The 24,305-nt window shown below is 47.3% G+C and overlaps 1 protein-coding gene across 1 annotated transcript; it reads right to left on the reverse strand.

The window, feature by feature from the left end:
* Window positions 1–320: 320 nt before the first annotated feature.
* LOC105693360 (homeobox protein B-H1-like) lies at window positions 321–22,444 on the reverse strand. Its single transcript, XM_020856593.2, has 3 exons — window positions 20,643–22,444; window positions 10,982–11,204; window positions 321–2,605 (listed from the first exon to the last, which is right to left on the reverse strand). The coding sequence occupies exons 1-3, from the start codon at window positions 21,136–21,138 to the stop codon at window positions 2,086–2,088; spliced, it is 1,239 nt and encodes a 412-aa protein (XP_020712252.2). The 5' UTR covers window positions 21,139–22,444; the 3' UTR covers window positions 321–2,085.
* Window positions 22,445–24,305: the final 1,861 nt, after the last annotated feature.

A 24,305-nucleotide genomic window follows, 5' to 3' on the forward strand; every position in this document is an offset into this window, starting at 1 on the left:
CTAACCGCTAATGGGGAGAAAATTAATTTCACGTAATTGAGGGCTACCGGTATTACCCTAATCGAAATAAAATAACCCTTCAACTCTGCACGGCAGCCGCGTAATTCCAGCTGCAAGGCTTCCGGAAATATAGGCAAACGAAGGCATGCACGTATCGACGTACTTCACACGTGAACAAAATTTTTCGGGGTGGTTCGTTCGAGCTTTTTTGATTATCGCCGTTCTCTTTCACGCGCAACGTGTGTATGGAAACGAGGATTTAGCGGGTGCTCTGCGGTAGAGGAGGTAGAGCGGGGGAATGACAAATGAGATGAACGGTGTAAATTTAATATAATATATTTCCATATAATCATCATTTTTGCTATACAGACAGTATGATACAAAGCATAGTTTATTATTCTGGCTGAAAGTACGATATTCACTGCATGGCGTATCCACTTTCATATCCTCGATATAATACATATACATATTATTATAGGTACATAGGTATATATATTTCTTGAAGAATATTAATAACCGCTCCACTCGCTTAACCGATGCCATTTTCACGTATCCTATTTTTATTTATTTATTTATTTCTTTTTTTTTTTCATTATTTTTCATCCTTTTCTAAATTATTATTATTTTTTTTTCATCTCTTTTTCGTACATTCATAATACTGGTATTTTTTATTCTTATTCGTTTATCTATTTTTTTTTTTCATTTTTTTTTTTTTTTTTTATTCTGCTTTTTCGGTCTACTCAAATCCTCTCACGCCTCGCATCCGTTCGAATAATCATATATTCGAGTACAATTATAGCCTCCGTTTTCCGAGTTAATTTTGTACGTTTTATATTTTCTATTTTTTTTTTTTTTCGTCTTTTTCTCGGTGATTTTGAAAACGTGAAAGAATTTGCGTTGAATATATGTACATATATATTCGTTATATGTATATATATGTATGTATTTATGGGATTTGAAAAATATTTTGAATTATTTTTCGTTGGCTGGTCTTAAGTCGTAACTATATATTTGTAATGTTCTATTAAATCGTTTAAAATTACTGTATAGCCGTTATCGTTAATTAATTCTATATAATTTTAACTATCGTTCATATATATATATATATATCGTTTGCATATTATGTAATATATTTACAACAGTTACCAACGTTACGTTCAGATTTAATTTCATCATACCGCACAATTATTCTGAGATATCATAATTTCGTCGAACCTTGTTGAGCGCGAGAGTAACGCATACATACGTACGCATCGTACGTAATTGCGTACGTGTACGCGTCGCACATCGTTGCTATATAGGTGAAATATTTTACTCATTTATTCAGTTATATTTAATTAAATAATACGTAATATCGTAGATAGTATTAAGCTATTGATCGCATTCTTTATACACGTATTAAATAATAAATAAAGGAAACTCTACCGCGGAGCCCTGGGCGCACGGCTCGGATATCGCGTGCATCCTTGAATCCCGTGTAATTCGGACTCGAATCAATCGCGATCATTTATTCGTGTTTATATGTACTTTGTATCGTCGATTCGTTTATTTATTTATATTGCAGTTCGTCTTCATAATATCGTTATCACTGTCGCTGCCCGCTGCGATTATTCCTCATCGTTGCTTCCTTCGATCCGTCGGATTTGGCGGAGAATTTTAGAAATTTTTTTATCCCGTTTCTCCACCTCCGACTCCTCCGTTCTCTGTGCAACACCTCGTTAGATATTCCGCACACACTTGCCCGTTCGAGACGCGATTTTCTATATTTTTTCGCCACGTGTACACGTGTACAGCGCGTACATCCGCGAGGGTTAATGTCATATTAATTGTACGTTAGCGTTCTTACGGCCGCTCTGTTTTTGCCGAAACCGACGCGCTCAGCGATCGATAACATAGCCCAGAAGAAGCGAAATTCGCGCGGTTTTTCCCGACCGAAATTCGTTCGCGCACGATTCAACGCTTCGGATGCTGTTCCCCCGCCGCAGAGAAATGACTCTCCTGCAAAACCTCGTACGGACGTATCCGTATCAGAATATCCCCCCGATATCCGGTCGGGAAAAATGCGAGCCTCTCTCCCTCCCGCTCCTAGACGTCGTGTATGCTCTCGTCGTCGCTGTCCGCCCTCACGCTCTGCGGCGTGTCCTCTCTTGGGGGTGGCGTGCTCCTCTCGGGACTGCGCGACGCCCTCCCCAGACTCGCCCTGTCGTGATTTTCCCTCTCCCTCTCCCTTTCCCTCTCCCTCTCCCTCTCCCTCGCCTCGACCGTCTCGGGACTCGCTCTGTAGTAGCTGCTTAGACTGGAGAGGCTGGAACTCGCGGCGAGGGTACCCAGGGGCGCGCTGGGTCCGGCGAGCATCATCGCCGCCGCGGGGGGGTAGAGTCGGTAGGGCAGAGGCTTCTGCAGGGTGACGGCCGCCGCGGCCTGCCGGTAGTAGATGTCACTGGGGGGCGGGGGCGGGCCCCCCGGATAGGGCCAGTAAGGTCCCGCCGCCGCCGGGTGCCCGGGGACCCCGACGCCACCGGCGTACAGTCGCTGAAACGCCGCGTAATTACCAGCTTCCGCCAGGAGCTCCAGACCAACGGCCGTTTGACGCTTCCACTTCGTTCTGTAAGAATAAAACGTGAAAATCCCTCGTCATTAATTCGTTGGGAAAATAATTCGGAACGATTCCCGGTTATCGTCCGTACGAGCGTACGTACGTACGTGTGTAAGCCTGATAAATTATTATCATCTCAATCGGGCGCTGCGGGGCGAAGCTCATATTTCTCTATTAAGAAGTCGATATACTTTCTATTGCTTGTATGTACACAGAAGAAACCTCTTATACGGAATAACGTATCCTCGACGGAAGGGATACGTAATACGTCCGACACGCGAGTGCCCCATTGGGAATGAGAATTTTCTATCTAAAAACGGGTGTTCGGAGGCTTAATAGGAGACGTAGATCGTTCTAGAGTCGGTGTACGCGGGGCTGTAAGAATCGTTCTAAATGACCTAGTCGGTAAGTAGCCATCGGAAAAGAAACAGGTAAAGAGGGGGGGTGGGGGTGGTGGGTGGTGGTGTTGCCCCGCAATCCCGATTCCTTACGTCAGCCGGAACGGGAATTGAGAAAATTTGTTTAGCTTTATCGCTGTGGAAAATCACCCGTAATTCGCGCCTCCCTCGATCCTCGCGTACCTCCGCGCCCCTTCTTTAATTTTCCCTCATATATATATATATATATATGTATAGATATCCGTTATACCGTACACACTTGGCACGCACGGCTTTGGTCAAACGACGAACGCGAGCGCGAGTCGGGGTGCAATTTTCTCGGTATTATTCAACGTTGACCTCCCTCGCTCCCCCGGCGACGAAAGGGTTCGGCCGTGTCGCCTGCAGGCTTATATCGCGTGTAACTCATACGTGTATGTAAATACGGTTGTACGGGTGTGCACCCCCCTCGCGACGTATGTAGGATGTTGGGACCTAATGCTTGTAACGTTACCCATACCGTAAATGACAACGCGTACAAGTGTTATGTATTATAGGCGAGGGCGGCGCGTGGCTGCGCGGGACCTTTTCCTACCGCGGCAAGGCGAACGGGGCGCTTTCCGCCCTCGGCCCTCGCTCGGTATAGGGACGGGCGAGAGCGGCGAATGCGGGGGCGGGTGAGGGGGTGGGTCCGTAGGGCACGTTCAACGCTGGCATGATAGGCGATGATTAGGCCGCGAACTCTCCGGGCTATTTGTTAGTATAATAAGCACCGCAGTGTGGCGAACCGCGCAACTACCGCCCTCACCTAACCACTGCGGGGCACGCCACCCGCTTTAGCGTAATTGTCCTAGATCGAGATTTACATACGTAGCTGGAAATCGTGATTCTCTTTCCTTGCCTACCCCCCTTCCCCCCTTCCCCCATCGCTACCCCGGAGCGGCGCACGAATCCGATTGTTATGCTAAGAACCACGGGAGTGTAGAGCCCCGTAGATCGGAGTATTATTGGGCTCCGATAATCATATCGTATCTCAGCGATCCGACGTAGACGCGGCTCGCGGTAAAACCAACCCACGCGGGGGTTGAGAGGTTGGTTTTCAAGAATTGCCGCGAATTACCATTCTCGGGGAACTGCTTCCGATACGAAATCCAGACGTAACGCGGTACTCTGACACCGGTCTACCCGCGGAGTTCAGGAAATTGACCTACCCGCTATATACATGGACTGTTATGTATAGATAGCCACCGGAATTGGTCGGCGCATGGGTATACACTTCGGCGAGGGTCCCGTTTTAATCCACAACTACCGCGGCTCAATTTATATCCGGATACACGGAAATATTATCTCGATCCCTACGTAGGGATCGTGTGAATTTTTTTAACCTTCGATCCCTACAGTTCGCCGACGTCCTACGAAACGTTCGTTCGCCAAAATTAACCTCGTTCCACATTTTTCAACGCCTTTGTAACGACTGGAATTTCGCATCTTCTACTCACCCTGCCTACGACACGAGAGACGCATGGGAACGTGACGGGATTGTTTGAATAAAATAATCGTGAGGCGAGTCGCGCGGTTCGCTCGAAGGGAACTAACTTAGCCGAGGGTAGGATATGGAAGAGTTTGAAAAAAGGAGAGATAAAAAATAGATGAAAACAGTTGAAAGTTGAACTCAAAAAGCAATTAATAACGACGAGCCATTGTGCCGGGGCAAAACCCTAATGGCTGTCCGGATAATTCGGTTGGAAAATTCGACAATTAATATTTCTATACAAGAGTTTCGACCCTTGCCGAGAGCGCGCGCGCGCGCGTGTAGAGTCGCCGCCGTTGCAGGGATCGAATAGAGGCACTCGACATTTCGAACCCTTTTGTATATCGGGTATAAAAATCGTTCATGAATTTTAAACAGTTCAACCCCGAATCGCAACCCGCGAATCTCTCTTGTGAATCGGAGCACACAGAGTAGAACGAAGTATCGGGATCATTTCTCATTTTTGGGCTGACGTGCGAGCGTTCGTACGTCTCTGGCCTACGATTATACGATGAGTAATGTTTTTTAATGTCCCGAAGAACCGAGGCGAGCTTTAAAACACCCTTAATTGCCGTGTTTGCATTGTGTACCTACTTTATGCTGCGTGTATGACTGATTTATCGAGAGCAAAACTCGCTGGGGTTGCGCAACGCTCGCTACGCTGCGCCGATTTACCTAGCCGCGTATACCCCAACCGTGTGTAGATATATATGTAGATATATATACATGTATATCGATGCACGTGAAAGGGGATGAGGACAACGTCTTCGTACGGCGTTCGCTGCCCCTCTCCCTTCCGTCCCTTTCATCCCCTGCGTTATACCAGTTTTTCTTTGCCCATTGTCGCCCCGTAGTTCCACCGGCTCTTTGCTTCTATGGGCTAATGATCGCCTCGCTTTCGGTTGGCCACTTCCGAAGCCATACATGCCGTATCATCGCACGCTCGGCTCCAACGTTTAGGATGAAAGTTGTCGGGTATCAATCTTTTTCTTATGAATTCCCCTAACCGATTCGAGTGGCGGCCGACACCCGTAGTAACCTGTTACTATTTTACCACTGCGATTCGGTTCGAAGTCAAACCCATCATCGAAGCACCCGGACTATTTTCTCACAGCCCGTGGAGTAGGTAGAACTGCGTATACCTCAGACCTAGGTATACCCCTTATCATAAGAGCTGATCGCCGATTCCTCGATTTTCACCTTTTCCGAATTACGCGCAACAGGTTGGGATTCGTAGGTTTTTTTTTTAGGATTATCGAGCTTCCGAAAGAATCGCGCTTCAAGTGCGAGGAGAGACTCTGTAAGCGTGGTCTTATTTCGCGACACGCTACATTAGTGGGAATGAATCCGTTATAATGCAGGTGATGCAGTCGCGTGGGAAGAAGTATTCCTAGTTCTTCGTTAACGTTCCGCGTTCTCACGATTCTTATCACGTAGCCGGATTCACCTCGCTAATAAAGTTTGTCCAATTTATCGTTGGAGTAAAATATTATTAAAGCAACGACTGCGACGCGCCCCTCTGATACACCTTTGCCGCACTTTTATTTCTCCGTAAATGAAGACGATCGGTGCTTCCTTGCGACTGTCTACGGGTGTCGTCTCCCCATAATTTTCGTCCTAAATGAAAGTAGTGTACGCACCCTGTAAGCGTACCGCATGGGCAGAAAAGTGGCGCGCCACGCAACGGAGAACGTGTGGATATCCCTGCGTACATACGTCAGAAACTAGGTCTAATAAAAGGAGATGAGAATAATAACGCGTTTCGAGAGCAGCCGAGCAAATAATAATGTCAAATTGTCGCCCCGTGAGTAATATTTATTATATACCGAGGCACCGTAGACCGCCGGGCGGTGCGGCGGTAACCGAAGAGTGACACTGTTATACGTGCCTCTGGGGTAGCGGAGAATGGGGTGCCGACGATCAACGTTCCGCAGGCCAGTGACACGGCGCACGAGCATGTTGTGCATTTGTAACCGCCGTGCGAGACCACCGCCATACGGACGAGACCGACCGACATTAAAAGTGCATTATATCCCCATCTTTGTATACGCGCCAGAAACACATCGCCAAAGTAGGTGGGCATTAGTCGAACGCGCTTTCGCGCGCGTGTGTGCGCCCACCTCACTCGTATACCTCGACCATTCCCGCTTGTGTTTTACATACCTGCGTACGTGCGAATATCCTCGAAATATCATCGTCGTGGTCCGGTGGGTCCAGATTCGAGCGCGAGAGGCCATTAGACTCGCTGCTCCGGGCGATCTAACCTAGCCAACGCGAGGAAACATCGAGTTTGCCCGGAATTTTTGGAAACTTTTCGAAAAACCGAAGAGTCCATCAGTTTCTGCCAAAAAGTGTATCCCTCACCGAGAATTTGGTTTCGATCGAAAGTGTCTTGTGGCAGAAATCAAGTATCGCGTTTTCGAAGTGGCGTTCACCGTAGTTAGTTCTCGAGGCGTGTACGACGAGCGCGCGGAGCGTTTCGAAGTTGGAACAAATGAGCGGTGAGGTTAGGGCAAAAAGATAGTTCGAGCATTTTTCGGGGAATCCGGACCCGGACATCTGACCGCCCATTCGGCGCCGCTAAGCTTCGTGACAACTAATTCGAGCGCGGTGGACTAAAAAAGGGTAATTTCAGTTAGCCGCGTCATTTGTGTTACCTTTCAAACGCATCAACTCCCCCGTCTCGAGTCCTCCCGCGGGAGGACGCCCCGCGAGTCCTATCTCTTTCCCATATTTTTCTCCGGCCCTAAGGAAGCTGCACAGACGAGTTATACGGAGGGGAGGGGAGGGGGGGACGAGAATTGTGCCCTCGGGATGCGACACGTAATTCTAGAGTATTATGTGGTAGCAAGAACTTGGCGATTTACCTTTCGTGAAGTTGCCACCGCGAGCTTTTATACATATACAGAGACCAGTTCGGTTCAGCTAGTCCTCCCGGACTGTAGCGGTCATTATACATATTATAGAAAAAAAAAAGAAAGGAAATAAACTAAATAAACGAGAGAAAAAAGAAGAAAAGAAAAAAAAAAAAAACAACTACTCGCCTTCAAGGCAACCACTTCACCCGACTCGATATTATTATACTCATGATTCCCTCTACGGATACACGTCGAATGCCATGGAGCAAAACTGTTACGTTATAGTTGGTCATCGACCGATACGTGTGATTTATTTGTACTAACAGGCGTAACCAGCTGCTCAAAGCGGTTTCATACAAATGCATTTCGAATATGGGTATGTAGGTACAACGATTCGACGAGAGATCCGGTTTTCATGAAGTCGACGCATATTAACGTCGTTGTAAATCCGTGCGAAAAAATCAGCCAATCTATTGGATCGCCGATGATCGATTGGCACGATATCCGTGGTTCGAGAATAGGGCCACTTCTTTTTACCGTACAGGTGTAGCAGGGGCGAGATATTTCGGAAGTCGCGAGGGCACCGGTCTGACTAAAAGTTCGACCGGCTCTCTCTCTCACTCCCGGGTTGGTTGGTAAACTAGATGTATGTTATTATATCAGTTTCTACTCCGTAATTGACAATATAATCACAGAGTGGTGGCAGGCGGGCCCCGAGCGGGCCCGGGGGCCCTCCCATATTATAATTCACTCTCTTTGAAAAGATCGCCGCGCTTGACCAAACTAAATGCCAAAAACTCTCCAGTCATACACCGACGTGGATCTCCGCGCGCAATAATTGACGACGAGTCATTCGAGAATTGCCACATAACCGCATACCGCCTGCAACGGAACGTCGCATATAGGTGTGCGGTCTCTCTCTCGGAATTTGCAGCTTCACTCGCGAACACGGGTGTCGGATGCTTATATAAAAGCTGCGGAACGCCATTTGTATTCGTGCATGGTTTCGACGATAGAGAAAAATCCCAGGCGAAGTTTAACCCGAATAATGATGTGCAGGCGGAACAGTGGGAATGTGACAAGAAAATGTGGTTGCGGTTTGTAATACGTTAAACAGGACAGGCAAGGGCAACGAATTTGTTACGGGCCCATTAGAGCGGTAATACGCGTCGTACCGTCACACGTGCATCGCTCGTTTCGTCATTGTTTTCGTGTTTCCTTTTTTTCTCTTTTTTTTCCTTTTTTTTTTTTTGTTATTTTTTCTCCTTTTTCCCACTATTTTATTTCATTACTTTTTTTTTTTTGTTTTTGTCGAATAGCAACGATCATTAGCTTATTAAAGAGAGGCCTGCGGCGACCGTATGGCGTTCAAAAATTGAACATAAGCCACGAAAGCACAAGAGAATCCGTAACGGCGGGGTAACGGTCGACTCGCTGCGGTTTGGCTCACCGCCTAGCGCTGTTGTACGCGTACGGCACCAGATTGGATCGTGGTAAAGGAATCGTTACGCTGTGGCGAAGGAAAGTGAACCCAAAAAAGAGAAAAAAAAAGAAAAACGAAAATTAAGAAAAAAAAAAAAGGAAAAGAAGTACATCATCGCGATACCGATCGGTGAAAAGCACGGGGACTCGGTAATATCTCGTGCGCGGCGGAGGAGGAGGAGACTTGCGGAAGGGGGATAATTAACGAAGGTTAACGTTATACGATAGCGCGCGTCGCTGCGGGGTGGTTGTGTCCAAAGACAAAAGACCGTCGGATCCGAAACCCCGAAGGGATCTCCTCCGAGTTAAAACAAAAGAAAATCGCTTTGACCTTTCGCTGCTCGAGGGGCGAGCGGCGGACGACGCGAAACCCTCGCACGTTTGAAACGCGGAGCCCGACCCGCACCGCACAAACGCGGAAAAATTAGTAACGCTTTAACGAGCGACTCAAGGGTGGTGCAGGTTAACAACGCGGGCGCTAACTTCTCGCGGTAAATCCCAGTGACTAGGTCATTTTCCGACGTCTCCCGGCGCCGGCCACACCTCGGGCGCCGTCCGCGAGGACTTTTTCGACGATTCCAAGATTTATTTCGCCAATGTAGTTTCCTGTCGATGCGCGAAAATAATCGAAGCCGAATTTTACTTTGGAATATAATAAAAGTGAACCAGAAACAACGTCCGGTCTGGATAGAGCTGCCCGCGGAGAAGCGGAGTCGACGGCGATATGGGTGATGCGGTCCCGAGACTCGCCCCGGTGTTCGAGTCGTTCGTATTCGTGTCCGTGCTCACCTATACACGGCTGCACGGACGCATAAGCGTACGCGTTTAGCGGCACCGGGCGATGCACAGAGGATTTTACATCGTCATCGACCGGCGCCTGTAATTCGGGCCTCGAAAGTCTCGAGGATTCCCCTTGGTCTTCGGTTATTCGGTTAAACTGAACTTCAAAAGCAAAGCGGGCCCGATTCGAAGGCGAACAAATCCGAATCACACGCCTTGACGAGGCTCAGTTGTTTTACCAGCCTCCAGTGTTGGCCACGCCCGATTAGCGTCAACTACCCTGATGAAAAAGGATGAAAAAAAAGCGGATACGGAGAGAGATGGAAGAAAAAAAGTAAATTAACCTTCGATAGACGATAGATTTGACCGCCTCGTTTTATAGATCATCCTAAGATCTGGTAATCGGTATCGAACTATCGCCACGGAACTAATTCGCAGTTAGAACCGAAAATTATAATTCGCTCTCACTTTTGTGCAACGGATTGAGAATCTCCAGTTCCTCTACACCTTCGATCTAGTAGATAACGAAGCATAATCCGTGGGAAAATCGCAGATTAGATCGCGTTGATTTCATTAATTTTCCATACAAAGATCGTCAGATACTCATGTGAGATTTCGTGAGATTTCGTAAGCGTTCCACGAGGTTTCGCAAGGTCATAGGACGACGCGAGCTGTTTCATAAAAAAAAATTTCAATTTCTCGCCGTACACGAAAATAATCAAAGCGTGAGATAAATGACCTCAGTAGCGAGTTATACCGCTGAAATACGTAATTATTCTCTCGTGATTTTCACATTTCGAATCGCTACGCGTTCGATCGATCTCTTTATCGTACGTACCGTTGCAAAAGAAGTCGCATCGCGAGGGGCGGGTGTTCGAGAGTCGTGTATTTAAGTAGATGATCGTACACTTTACGTATCCACATGGTAGGTAACGTCAGCGGTGAATCAAAAATGTAACGAGCCGGTGGCTCACGAGTATACGGTAGCTTCGTGGCGGAGCGGTCGCGTGACAAACAGCTGGTAACGTAAGCATTCCGATTGTCTCGCTGTGATTGCCGGAGTAAAGTGGACAACTGCGGACAAACGTGAACCAACAATCACGTCATCCGGTCTTCCACCGCGTACCGCATTGTCCCTACCGTAGCCGCCTTATCAATCTTTCCGTACCTACTACCGTTTCAAAAACCCCCGCAGCTCGTCGCGGGACCGTACAACATATTCCGAATTCCGGGTAAACAGCTGACACTGATTAACAACCTGAACGGTGTAATTGAAAGCGTCGTTTTTTTGCGAACGACGCGAATTCTCGTGTCCTTACGCGGCTACCGCGGGTGCATTCGGAGGTACGAAACTCACCTTCTGTTTTGGTACCACGTTTTGACTTGCGTGTCCGTCAACGACAGCTTGGCAGCGAGTTCCATCCTGTCCTGTACGCTCAGATATTTCTGACGTTCGAAGCTTTTCTCGAGGGTTTGGAGCTGGTGATCCGTGAACGCCGTTCGGGCTTTCCTCTGCTTTTTACTCAGCGCCGAACTCGATGAACTCGACGACGATCCCTTGGGGTCGTCCTCCTTGCCACCTGGAAACACGAGACAGGAATTCACCTCTATTGCTACCTCTTCGTCGTTTCGTCTTACAATATTAAACGCGACTACGGGCAACAACGACGCGCAATTCCGCGGACGAAAGGTTCGGAGGTGAATGGGAAATGGGAAATGGGAAGTCACCTGAAAATACAAACGACGTCGTGGCTTTTTTTGCGACGTGCGAAGGAGGATTTATGGTTTTTCAGCGACGAGTGTATGATCTACGCGCGGATCTGGTTGCGCGGTTAACCGAATTCCGAAATATTCGTCGGAGATAAATGGGAGTCGGTGTGCAGGGAAACGAAGAGCGTTGGATTGGAAGTTCTCGTCTCGTTGCATCCATCGGTTTGGTTTTTATTATGCCCGCGCTGGTGCACCGCCGCACGTCCCTTCTTTTGTTTCGAAGCGCGGGCAAATCGATGCTCGAGTTTTTGCTCGTGATCGCCCACGGGGATTCATTCGCGCTTCTTTTGTTTTTCTCCCAACCCGCAGCATCCCGGCTCTCCGCGGCTCCAACCAACCGCCCTGCGCAGTCTGGTAGACATCATTGGTCGGTACGATTATTGGACCACGCAGCCGCACCACCGCAGAACAAATTGCTAACGGAGGGCGGGATTGCAGACGGAATTTTTCCGTAAGAATGCAGATTGCGGAGATGCGCGTATACGAGCTAACCCACCTCGTACAGCGACGTTACACCTCGCGATTTACGTGCATTCGTACCACGCTTTACCCGCGATGGTTGTTCGGTTTTTTTTATTTTTTTATTTTATTTTTTTATTTTTTTTCTATATTCCAGCGGATCGTTAAAACGTAGTTTCGTAGGAATGTACGTTGGGGAGTGAGCGATGCGTCTATGTCGGCGGTCTGTATGCACGTATCGATGGAGTTTCGCTATTTTTCTACTTCGTCTGCGCGGTTATATGCATATTACGATTTATGCGTCTCTGATACACGACGTAATACACGCCTAGGAACATTTGTATTCAAAGGACGATAATCTCACTCGGAAATCCTGTTACCGACGAATCGCGGTATGTATCTATATACATACGAGAAAAAAGAAAAACGAAATACGCACACTCGTATTCCTCACTCGATGAATCCCGAAACGTGGAACAAAAAATGTATATTCCATTCCTCTTCTTTATTCGATCATGAGTTCAAATCGTTGGTAAAAACGTCGAGAGGATATTTCAACCCCGTAAAACCTGCGGTATGGTATACGCGAACGTGGATGAGGATTCCGTGTGTATGTCAGTGTGTGTGTGTGCGCGTGTGGTTGTAACCCGGGTGAAAAGAAGAGGCAAAAATGTCGGATTGCCATTTCTTGTTTTTTACTTTTACTCCTTTTTTTTTTTTTTTTTTCTTCCATTTATTTTTGTCCCGCTGTTACCACGGCTCCGTGTATACGTATATAGGACGCGGGGCCAGAGCAACGCGAGTGAGCTCCCTATACGTGCCGTCGTTCTCGTGTTACTCAAAAGAAGAAAACTTGGTAAAAGTTTCGCTAACGTCTTGAAAGTGTCTCAAAAAGCGAACCCGGATCTTGACGGCGCGTCCCGGGTCCCGAGTTCTGGAGTCTCTCCTTCAACAATAAGTGTATCACATACTAAATTTAGTTTCCACCCCCGTTCGCCCCTCCGTCCCGCGTGCCCCCCCCGCACTCCTCTCTTCCGCTCCGCGCGGGGTTCCTGAGGGATAGGAACGGCCATTTTGGAAAATGGCGACGGCGGTGGACCGTTCAAGCGAATCTGGCCGATCAAACGCAGCTAAGAGCCCACGCTTTCGCCTCTTTCGCCAGGTCTAACTCAATCGCGAGCGCTCGTCCGCTCGTCCGTCCGCCGTAGCTTCCAAAGAACCACCCTCCGCCGAATACTCCTCTCTCTCTCTCTCTCTCTCTCTCTCTCCCGTTTTCCCTCCATCAACCGAGCGAAAACCACCCCCTTTCTTACACAACGCGCGTTACCCGGCGTCGAAGCATCCGCTGAGCGTCGACCGCCCACGTTCCAATCGATGAGGTTGCGAATTGCGATAACGGCCTTTTACCTCCCCTTTCCATACGGAAATACTCCCTGGGGGGCTAGACGGACGCGCAAACTGTTTCTCCGTACCGAAATATCTTTTTACTCGTCCACTTTGATATACGTATATACGTACGTAAAATTGCACACCGACGCAAGAACGTCCGTTCAATATATCTATGCCTGTACATATTATTTTCAGGTTTTCCTATAGAGAGCGTTTCTCGATCGCAAGTTCGTCGCGACGAAGATGACGAATTGTGACTTGGTACCGCGTGCGTCAGACGCGGAATTTCGCTGCCATTTTTGCATCGTGCAGTTATATAGCTAGGGAAAAATTACATCACTTTATTGCAAACTACCTTCCGTGCGATATTACCGTGCAGTATAAAATCGTGCTTAACAGGATGTTTATTAAGCAATTATGCGGTGCAATTAGTGGCATCATGGCGGCTACTGGCTTGTGAGGCAGGAGTTCCTCCTCGGTCGCATGTTTCATCGCGGCGGCGACGGCGGCGGTGGCGGATATTGCCGGGAACCGGAGTATAACCCGCGTACCTTATACTGTACACCGCCTGCTTACCACAACCGCAGCTATACATATATACGGCTCGTAAAATTGAAAATATAAAAGTTTCGCAAAGCGCTGCAGCTTTGATTTTATTACCGTCGACGTTGATAGGCGGCTCCCCCCATTTTCCGATGCACCGCCCCCCCAGCCCGCAGATCTCTCCACGTTACGCATAGGATTATCCACGTATATAAACACGTGAATTGTTGTTATTATTGTTATTATTATTATTATATACGACCGATATCCCGGCGCAAGTATTTTGCACATAAACTTTCGGTTTTATTAACCCATTGTCTTGTAACATCGTTGTTGTTTTCGTCGTCGTGTGTTGCACGCGAAGATCGGATGCGTTAGCGAGCGTAGACTTTTAACTATTTCCTAGGCATCGTTATACGCACGTCGTACATCGTCGATATCCTCGTCAGCCGGGGTAGGAGATCGATCGTAGAGATTTGTAAGATATGTTCGGTAACACCCCGCAAAAGTAGCTAGAAAGAACTGCGGCGTTGTAGAAAGTCGCGCGATAAAGGCGAAAATCACGTATCAACTTACAGAGACGCGTACATTTGTATCGCAGAGGAGGAGGAGGACGACGACGGTGATCCCTGGGGTCGAGTGGGGGTCACGCGGGTCGCCCCGCGGGGTTGAATCTGACCCTTGAGACCCTCCCCCCCGTTGCGCATTGTGTTCCAGCGTCACTTACTTAACGGGCTAAAACACCACGCCTATATACATGTGTATATATATATATGTACGTATAACCTGAGTTATGCAGAAATTATAACGCGGATCGGCGACAGGTATATGGTATATATGTATATAGGTAAGACTTCAGGCGACACGCGAGAGCTCGTGTTATCGGTTCGATTGAGATGAAATTAATCGCAGGTTGCGGGTATCGCACCTACCCAATGGCTGCGCGTATGATGCAGGGGTGATAAACAGTTATGTTGTCGTCGCTTTTAACTGAATCTAGTCAGAGGCATATTTACCCGTGTGCGTACGGTACATAGGTAAGTACATGTACGCATCGGTTGTGTTGTTTGTACCTATACACGGTATTGGATGACATGTAACGATCCGTAAACGACTCTATACGGCAGGATACATATATATATATATATATATATATATACCGTACCTGTATACCAACTTTTAACGGGGATGAAATATTATAGCAAAAAATGGAATCATTTGCAATCACTGTCGTATCGTATTATGCACGAGTAAGGTTTCAGTTATCCTATCTTTCTCAAATTTCATTTCACATTCCACGATCGAGAGCGCGGTTCGATCGAGTATATATATACACACAAGAGGGTCGGAGATGTCGATTACAAACTTGTGAGGTATACGTACAAGACGCCGGTCACATTATAGGACACATTATATCCTATACAGTAATTATAAAACGCTACGGCTTTACTACCGGCTTAATTCAAACGGAATGATATTACAACGCAAACCCGATTCCTTATACCGAATTAAGTTTTTCCTTAAGTGCCGTTGGAGCCACTTAGTCGCCGCTCGTTTGTTTTATACGCGGCTATACACGTACACTTTCTTTTGTTCGTCAAGTTCACTTTTATTTTTTGTTGGTTTCTGTTTTTTTTTTTTTTTTTTTTTTGCGTTCCTTCGACCTCTTTTTGTTCTACACTCTTTTTACTCTTACTTGTACGTATATATATACTTGTCGACTTACTCCCTTGCCACGGCAACCTCTAGCTGCTTGTACACCGAACTCTCTCTCTCTCTCGCTCTCCCGCTCTTTCTCCACCTTCTTTGTCACGCGGGGTATAATGGTATACCTAGGTATTCTCTCCCCTCGTCGTCAGTCATGGCTTGCCCTTGTTGCAGCGGGACAGCTTGACGCATTTTTTGTCACTATTGAATTAGACTCCACGAACTTCGACTCCACTTCTTCACTTCTTCAATTCTCGAGTAGGAGCTCGCCCACTTGCTGTACTGCAGCCATAGGAACGAGGCGACTCTGCGAGGGGGAGAGCGCGCGGGCACCAGGGAAAACCCATTCGGGACGCCTAGTTTGAGATGATGATAAAAAGGAAATCTGGTTCCACGTCACTTCGGATTAACTTTAATCATTTCGACGCAAGCCGGCCAAACTCTGTTTTTTTTTTTCCCTCTCTTCATTTCATTTTATTACATTTATATTCATATTCGGTTATTTATTTATTTATTTATTTATATCGTCGATGTTTCACTTCTTTTTTTTTTTTTTTATTTTTGTTTCGCCCTCGTTCATTTAGGGCCCGTGTATGTTCACGTGAATTCCGCGGCACGCCACGGTGATTTACGGAATAAAAGGTAGTAATAAATCGGCGACTGTTACGATAATCGACCTTCTTTTTTTTCTCCTATTATTTTCGTTCTAATCGGGATTAGAATCCTCGGCGGGCAAAGTAGCTTTGAGTAAGAACAAAGGAAGGGTAATATTCTCGGTCATACGGTATAGAGGCTTATCGCGCACGTCGCGGACGATCAAAATCGTATCAAGGAACCGACGACTTAAATAATCGAAATAACTTACAACCATAGCAGCGACTACAAGGGCGGAGCCTCTTATCCGTTTGTTGTAGTAGTAGCGTCAGCCTGGAAAGCGAGCGGAAATCCGCGCGTTCTCTTAGCTACCGGTATTCGAAACCTTGCGCGCGTCTCACACGTAGAGGGTAAAATATCGTAGGCCAAAGAGAGTTTTCGGTCACGCAAAACTCGTGTTAGCCAATCGCAAAGTGAGCAACGACCCGCGCTCCTCATATATTCCCGGGACAGTTTGACGAACGCGAGTTTATACGTTTTTTTTTTTTTTTTTTTTCTCTCGTTTTCACTCGAATCGGAACTTTAAAACCACTTCGCGGGTAAAACAGCCGGCCGAAGTAGGTCCGGGTTAATTTTCTGAATTTAAATTATATGGATCTTAGATTCCAGATTTTGAGGGAACAAATTACCACGAATTTATCATAGTTATACCTACAAGATTAAGAAGCGCGTGTACACGCGCATAACGGGGAGGACGTGATTTCTTTTCATCCGATAAATTGCCGCACGATTTCGTCCGATCGCGAGTTCCGTTTATTGTTATTATTGTTGTTATTATTATTATTGTTCCAATCGTCGTCGCGTAGCGCAGACCGCGGGCGTACGATGCATCGGTCAAAGCGCGTTTGGTCGAAAGTTTTAATTACCGAAGTGCAGCCGTCATCGGGTTTCTCGTAGTTGGCTTTATACGCCTGCATAACAAGATTTTCTATGGCAAAGCCTGTTAGCTTTTAACCCCACGAGTCAACCGTGTGCCGCGCGGTGGCCTCGCGCTTTATCAGAGCTCACTTGGGGTGTCGTCCGCGGATCTCCGTTTCGCGATATATGTATGCATGTATGCACGTATGTATGTATATTCTCGATTTTCTCGTTCCATCGACGCGCCGTTCCATACAGTTATATACAGGAATTCACACGTTATACGGCGAAGCGATAAACCGATCAACGATTTTCAAACTACGCCCGATACTCGGCCTCGCGTAATTATACCGCGTACGCCCTTTGCCAATTGCCGGAGCAAACGCGACGAATTAGGGGCTACACGGCGATGTGTATAGGTACGTACGTCGCTTTTCAAATAACTTGACGTAGGTTATATACGGCCTAAGTATCGATTTTCGATCCCGAAAGCCCGTCATCCATCGGTGGCGTCGGACGTCGCGCAGAGAAACTCGCGTTTCACCCGGAGTCAAACTCGGGCTACAGTATAACAGTACGGTGTGCGCGCGTGTAAGTCAAAGAGCCGTGAAAACTCGATTGAAAATTCGTTTCTCCGAGTAGGGCGAATATTCGCAGTTTCGTTATTATTTGTATAGCCAGAGCGTCCGTAGTTTGTCCGTAAGCCATAGGCTATAAACGCGTTAAAATTGTCGGCTCACGTTTACCGACTGCACGTCGAATTTAATCCGCTTATACGGATTCATTGTAGGCAGCAGCCGTGCGAGCTGTTATACCGTGCGATTGGTCCTGCCTCGGGATACCTGTGGACGCGTTATTATTGTATACCTATACCGCGCACAGTACTCGGGATTGTCAAGGTGCTTCACGCCTCGAAACTGCCAACTGACTTCCAGCTAATCCGGAGACCGGAAATTATCAAATGGCAACCGTTTAGATCTCATTCGGGATTAGAATTGGCTCCCGAAAACCGATCATCCGCACCGCGATTCCGTACAAATTTCGCACACATTTGAGGATCGTCGACGTCCGTCTGTCAGACATTGACGAAATCATCTCGGCGGATAGAAGGTTCCGTTTCTTCGTTCCATTCGCTCTATTACGGTTCGAGGTGCCCTTCGACGACCTGTGTCAGCACCCTGCGATTTCATGATATCGCATCCCGTTCGTAACTTGGAAACGACTCAAGTCTCGACATTTCGCATAGCTGGTCTCGTCGAAATCGTCGAAAAATTCGATACAGATATAATGCCCGTTCAAGAAAGTTGCTCGATTATCCACTCCGATACGATGAGCCGATCAAACGTCATGACTGAAATACAATAAACGTCGACACGCACGTGGTGTGGTGGTATTCGTAGTCCACGATCAAGAAGAATTCACTCGTATAATATCGATCTAACGCGGAGCGATTTCAATTTCACCGACAAACTAGTATAACCGGCGATATTTTTATGACGATATATTATTGATGTAGTTGGCGATGAAACGTGGAGATACCCACCGATGCGATGTTAACGCGTGTAACGAATCGAATCGCTTCGATTCCAGGTGAAATATAAATTTGTAGAATATCCAATTATACAGGTATATATGATAATTTAATAGCGAAAGAACGAGTTAGCGCGTGCATCGGGGGTATATATAATATGAGAATACGATAAGTATAAACGCTGTCATATCTCCGAGGCGGTCATTACGATAGCGCGAAAGTACTGCAGCGCGACGTTATACATATACATATATATATATATTTTTCGCCGGTAAAATTGTATCGCGAAACAATAATGGACGCTAGGGCGTTTAACAATCGCTCATACGTACTCGTCCCGTATACGATATTAAGGCCTAATACGTGTAGACACGCGAAACCGATCGGCTTCGAATCGTCAAAGTGGTACGCGGCGAGCAGATAAAAGAATGAACGGTTTTTTTTTTTTCTCTATTTTTTTCTATTTTTCATTTTTCATTCAATTCGCAAAGGAAACCGGCATCAGGTGGCTCGTATATATCGCTGCTTATCGAACACTTAATGAGTCAGCCATTGGTGTAAATTGGTATAGATAATCATTTTTGTAACCTAACGTACAGTCAATCGCCAATGTCGTTCGTTATACAGGAATGTAAATGTAACGCATACGTATATGGCGGCTACCGCATGTTGCGTCGAGTGTGTGTCACTCGACACGTGTGTAAGTCAGGTGTGCGTACAGAACATACACGTCCGATGTACGAGCGAAGTTGTAACGTGTGCCTTCGTTTAGAAATATCGTAGCGTACCTATACCCGTGCGGGAAGAGGTGTATATACTAATCACACGTATATATATACGTATGCCGCGTACGGACAGATAAAAAGCTAAACGACCAAACCGTTGAAACAATATTGCATGGTAAAAACGATAGGGCTTATCGGTACTCTCCAATTAGAATATCGTAGTAATGTCGTAACATCCATCAAGTGTACCACATACCTGTGTATAATGTACTCGCGCTGCGTTTAACCGTGTACGTACGTACGTTCATATTTACCGCGATATTCCACAATTTAACGAGACTGAAAATTTTTCATTCCGTTATAGGAATACGAACGTGTCGTCGAAGAGCTAATATAGAGCGCGCGCGTTCTCCGCGGCAATTCCGCGCCGTCGGGTACCGCGGTGTTCGTGCGAGGGCCACCGGACACTCCTTTGGGAATTCGACGGTAGGAGAATACAAACCCCCGCCGAACGAGGACTCGTACACGGGACAGCATTTAGAGATCTTAATGGTTGAAAATTGGATCGACGAGCACTTCAATTACGGACCGTACGAGCGCGTTTGTGTACCGCTTTAATCGAGTCCGATCCAATCAATCTTGAAATGTTAAGAACCTCCGGTACACAACGAGGAGGAAGGCTCGAGTCTCCCCGTCTGATATTTCTCTGTCGCACGGTTAAGTAGTCTTGTAAAAATCGGTTACAATTTTTCAAAGATTAATTATCGCTCGTCGCCCGACTGCCGCTTTTAGCTACCGCGTACATTATATTGTCCCTGCGCGTGTACATTAACGACGGAGCTCTCGAAAATTCATCATCGTCAAATACTACCGTATAATAATGATAATTCGGAGGTGAGCCGATGCTTCACGTAAAATCTGATAATTATATCGTGATATATAATAACAACCGTGCGCGCCGCCGTAGGAACTCTTTAGAAGAACAAAAACCATCGTACGAGATATATATTAGGAGCGTATAACTTGGCCACAAATTACAGCCGGCTTAAGCAGAGACCCAATACTTATAGTTACAAATGCCTACGAAATTATAGCCGGGCAGCTATGAATTACTATCACGAGCTACCAACGAACGCCGCACATACGAAACACCTAGTGAGCGCAAACGTCCGCTTTGAAAATAAACCGGAGATAAGATCGGTAACGTAATCGGAACGATGGATTTTTGGACGGGTTGTAATTATTCTCACCCCTGAAAATCGCCGATCTTCACGCGTATCGGCGCGTACGTAACGCAGTCGCGTTCGTAAACGACGACGAATAAGCGTGCAACGAACGCAGCGCGTTACGAAATGGATGGAAATTTTTGAAAAAAAAATTACCGTTCGACGATACGGATGCGGCGTCGTGGTGACTCTCGTCGCTGTCCTCGTCGAGGGTGCTGTTGTTTAGGGAAGATCTGGACTGGTGCCTGACGCTGAGGTCTCTGGGCGTCGACGGGGGACTGCCGGGTGGTCCCTGCCCCTGCAGGAGGCTCGAGGGACTCGACGGACTGGAAGCTCCGGCGAGGATGTCCGTGATCATGAACCTTGACCTCTGCGGCATGGTGGTCGAGGCATCGCCCATTGATCTGTCCACCAGGTGATTGTTCCTCTCGACGCCGTTCCTGTCGACGCTGCCGCCTCTGTCCAGATGACCGGCGCCGTTGCCGCCCACGAGACGTTCGACCAGGCCGTTTCTCTCCTGCTGCAAATTGTCCTGCAACCGTCTAGCCGAGTCCAGTCCCGATATCCCGGTGAGATTCAAACCCGCGCTACCGCCGATGCTGATGCCACCCAGGGTGGGCACGTGGTGATTGTGATGGTGATGGACCGTCATCACGGTATCAGATTCCACTTTTCCTGCTCTCCGCACGCCCGAAGGTGCGACTCCCTGCGCCACCCCAGGACTCGAGGATCGCCGGTACCTCAGAGGCGACAGAATTTTGCCGATTTTGGTCCGCTCGCCGGTATCGATATCGATCACCCCGCGCCGATTGTTCACTTCGCTCTCTCTCTCTCTCTCTCTCTGTGTGTGTGTGATTTCGAACCCTCGCAAAATCGGCGCAAGATCGCGTCCTACGCTCGCGTGGTTTACCTCAAGTTTGCTTAAGGCACTTCCTCGTTGCAGGTAAGCTCCGGCTCAAGTGCAATTAAGATGCCCGCGCTTCGCTCCTCCGCTAATTGCTAATTGGCCACTTAACATAATTACCGTACCGCACCGCCCGCCGCACTACCATTTCCGCTTTCATTTTTTCATAATTAAATTTTTTATATAAGCGCTGCTCTCGATGCTCCGTACGTGTTATACGCGTATACTCGACCGCTGTTGCTAAATTTTCTTCACTTTTATATCAGGCTCGCGTATCGCGAGACAAATGCATCCGTAAAGCGGTATGGTTATGATGCGTGTGGATCGCACCCATGCCCCTCACTTGCTCGTTTACGTTAGACGATCGTCAAAGGTATAAGGTAATCACTATATAATTGCACTCCACGGCGTAATTGTACTGCGGCGATGTATCTCGAGGAAAATGTCTCCTCGCGTTTCTTTTTCTTTTTTTTTTTCTCCTTTTTTTTCGTTTTCAATTAATCGCCGCGAAAAATCGTTAGCTGATGAGCGACGATCGATCACACATCCCCGACAATTACCCACACCGGCTGAAACGATGTCCTTCTATCCACTTTTTCGTTACCCTTCACGCAACACGTATACAACTTTACAACTGTCAAACAATAACTTTTATAATCGCACAATCAATTAGTTCACTGGTTATCGGATACAACGATCTGTCGCACATCCATCCGGTCACTCCCGCGACAAAAAAAATCCGCGATTCAGCTCCGCGTGTATTTTTTTTTTTTTTTTTTGTTTTTCAACGATCCTCCCAATCGATCGTAAGTGCGATTTAAGGCGATCGACGATACTGTCCAGACGATTTTCACTGTTCGGTATCCTCGAGCGGTGCTGGTGGTCGATTTCTCGTTTAACGTAACGGGGTTGTTTCGTCGATGACGGAGGGAATCGGGTTCCTTGGTTCGGGTGCCCGGGGAACACATATAAAGTATATGCTATGAGCTCCCTCGCCTGAGCCAAACTGAAGCAGGGCCACCGGTTACAGTCCTGGGTCGGCCATACCGTGGCGCAGACCCGCCCCCAGGAATCCCCACCGTAAAAACTCATCGCCCAATGGAAAGTCGAAACGCTAATCACCCGACCAATCGTTTACTCGTATCCGACTGAGCGCCTGTCCACACGCGCCGCCCAAGTAATTCGAAACGTGTTTCAGGAGTAATTCGATATAAAATTGTAGTTAATATCTTTCATTATAGTCGGATACAAGGGCGTGCGGCGTGAGCGAAGTGGTGGAAAAGGGAAAAAGGGGAGAGAAAAGGGGAAAGGGGGAAAGTCGACGAAGCACCAGAGTCTGCGGACAAAGACGGAGCTTGTGCGGGCCCGCAGAGGTACGCGAGGGGGTGAGCCTCCGGTGTGTGGGTATAGAGGTATACATAGAGATTTAATAAAATTGTATCGTTTCTTGAAATTGCTCGACGATTGGGCGCGGCGCCAGTTTCTCCCCTCGCAGCTAATAATCGTTGATCGGTACAGCTATAATCCGCAACCTCGCCACGGCTACGTTTATAATGGCAGCGATTCAACTTTCGTTGTTATTCCAAAGTTGGGTAGGGTGAGAGTCGGCGGTGCCGCACCACCCGTCCGACCTACGAGTACACCGACCGACCACATCCTGCGGAACCGTTGTCAGCTCCTATATGCAACACAGTTATACTTTGAGTTAAATCTTATCCTTGCTATCGATTGCAGCGATATTCCATTCCACCGCTGCCGCTGCTCCATGCAGCCGCATACCGTTGCAGCTGTACCTACATAGGTGTATCGCACACATACCACGTGTACGATGTGGTACACAATACACGTAATACCTCCACGCTTATAAAGAGATAAATGTAACCGAAGCTGGAGGGGGAGACGCATGCGACTGTACTCGTTACGATCAATCTCCAAACACCAGTTATCCTTGCAAGCTCCACCATATACGGTACGAAGCTTTTTGTATCATCGAAATCCTTCTCGACCGGTGGTTTTGAAGTTCAAAGTTCGCAGTTCTAATATAGGACTGAAGTTGGCCACGAATCTTGATCAAAACGGTCTCACCCCTCCTTCGTTACCATGGGAACGCGGTATCCCAGCAACCGTTGCCTTAGCAACCGTATCATAGCAACCGTTACCATAGCAACCGTTACCATAGCAACCGTTACCATAGCAACCGCACTTCGGTAACCAAGGCAATGCGTATTACTTGAACCGTTGTCATGGCAACTCTGCACCGAGGATATCCAAAGACATCCAAATGAGAACATTTTCAAGCAATCCTCATCAAGCGCCTTCGCGGGCGTAAAATAATGCAATTTAAAACAAAGAAACAATCCGATACATAAATGGGGGGTTGGCGCACGAAGCGCCCTAGTTTTATTACATGTAAGTATTCTTGCCAGTTGCCGCAGCTATAATTCGCATATTAAATCAGGAAATATACAACGCTAATGGCGTACTTCGGGGCTAATTGAGCGACAGCTAAAGTGAGATCGCGTGAAACTTCAATGCTGTGTACAACGAGTACAACTGTATACCTACCTAATCTATACCGATGCGCGGTGGATTTTAATATCGTACCCCAAATTGCATTGAAACGAGAAATACGAAAACGAGCGTAAAAATAAAGCAGAATACGTACGATGTTAGCATAATAATTGTTCCAGGATTTTCGACTTGAGGGAGTTTTGCACGTCTCTGGGTACCTAGGATCGAATCGAGGCACAATGACGAGAAGGACGCGCGTCGTGACGGGGGTAACAAAATCGTCGAAATTAGTCTACCCATATACCGACGGATGAGACATCATTTGATTTGTGCAAATCTATAACGCGCCCCGGGGGGGGGGGGGGGGGGGGGGGGAGGTGCGAACGCGTTCGTTATCGGGAGAC

This window comes from Athalia rosae, chromosome 1 (assembly GCF_917208135.1).
Source record: "Athalia rosae chromosome 1, iyAthRosa1.1, whole genome shotgun sequence".
In the NCBI taxonomy this organism is placed as follows: domain Eukaryota; kingdom Metazoa; phylum Arthropoda; class Insecta; order Hymenoptera; family Athaliidae; genus Athalia; species Athalia rosae.

Bases quoted from the DNA above. Each gene is read 5' to 3' on its own strand.
- LOC105693360 (XM_020856593.2), bottom strand. From the start codon at position 21,138: ATGACGGTCCATCACCATCACAATCACCACGTGCCCACCCTGGGTGGC. The intron at 11,205-20,642 runs GTAATTTTTTTT...TCGTGTTTCCAG, and splicing joins CGCATCCGTATCGTCGAACG to GTGGCAAGGAGGACGACCCC. The intron at 2,606-10,981 runs GTGAGTTTCGTA...TTATTCTTACAG, and splicing joins ACGTGGTACCAAAACAGAAG to AACGAAGTGGAAGCGTCAAA.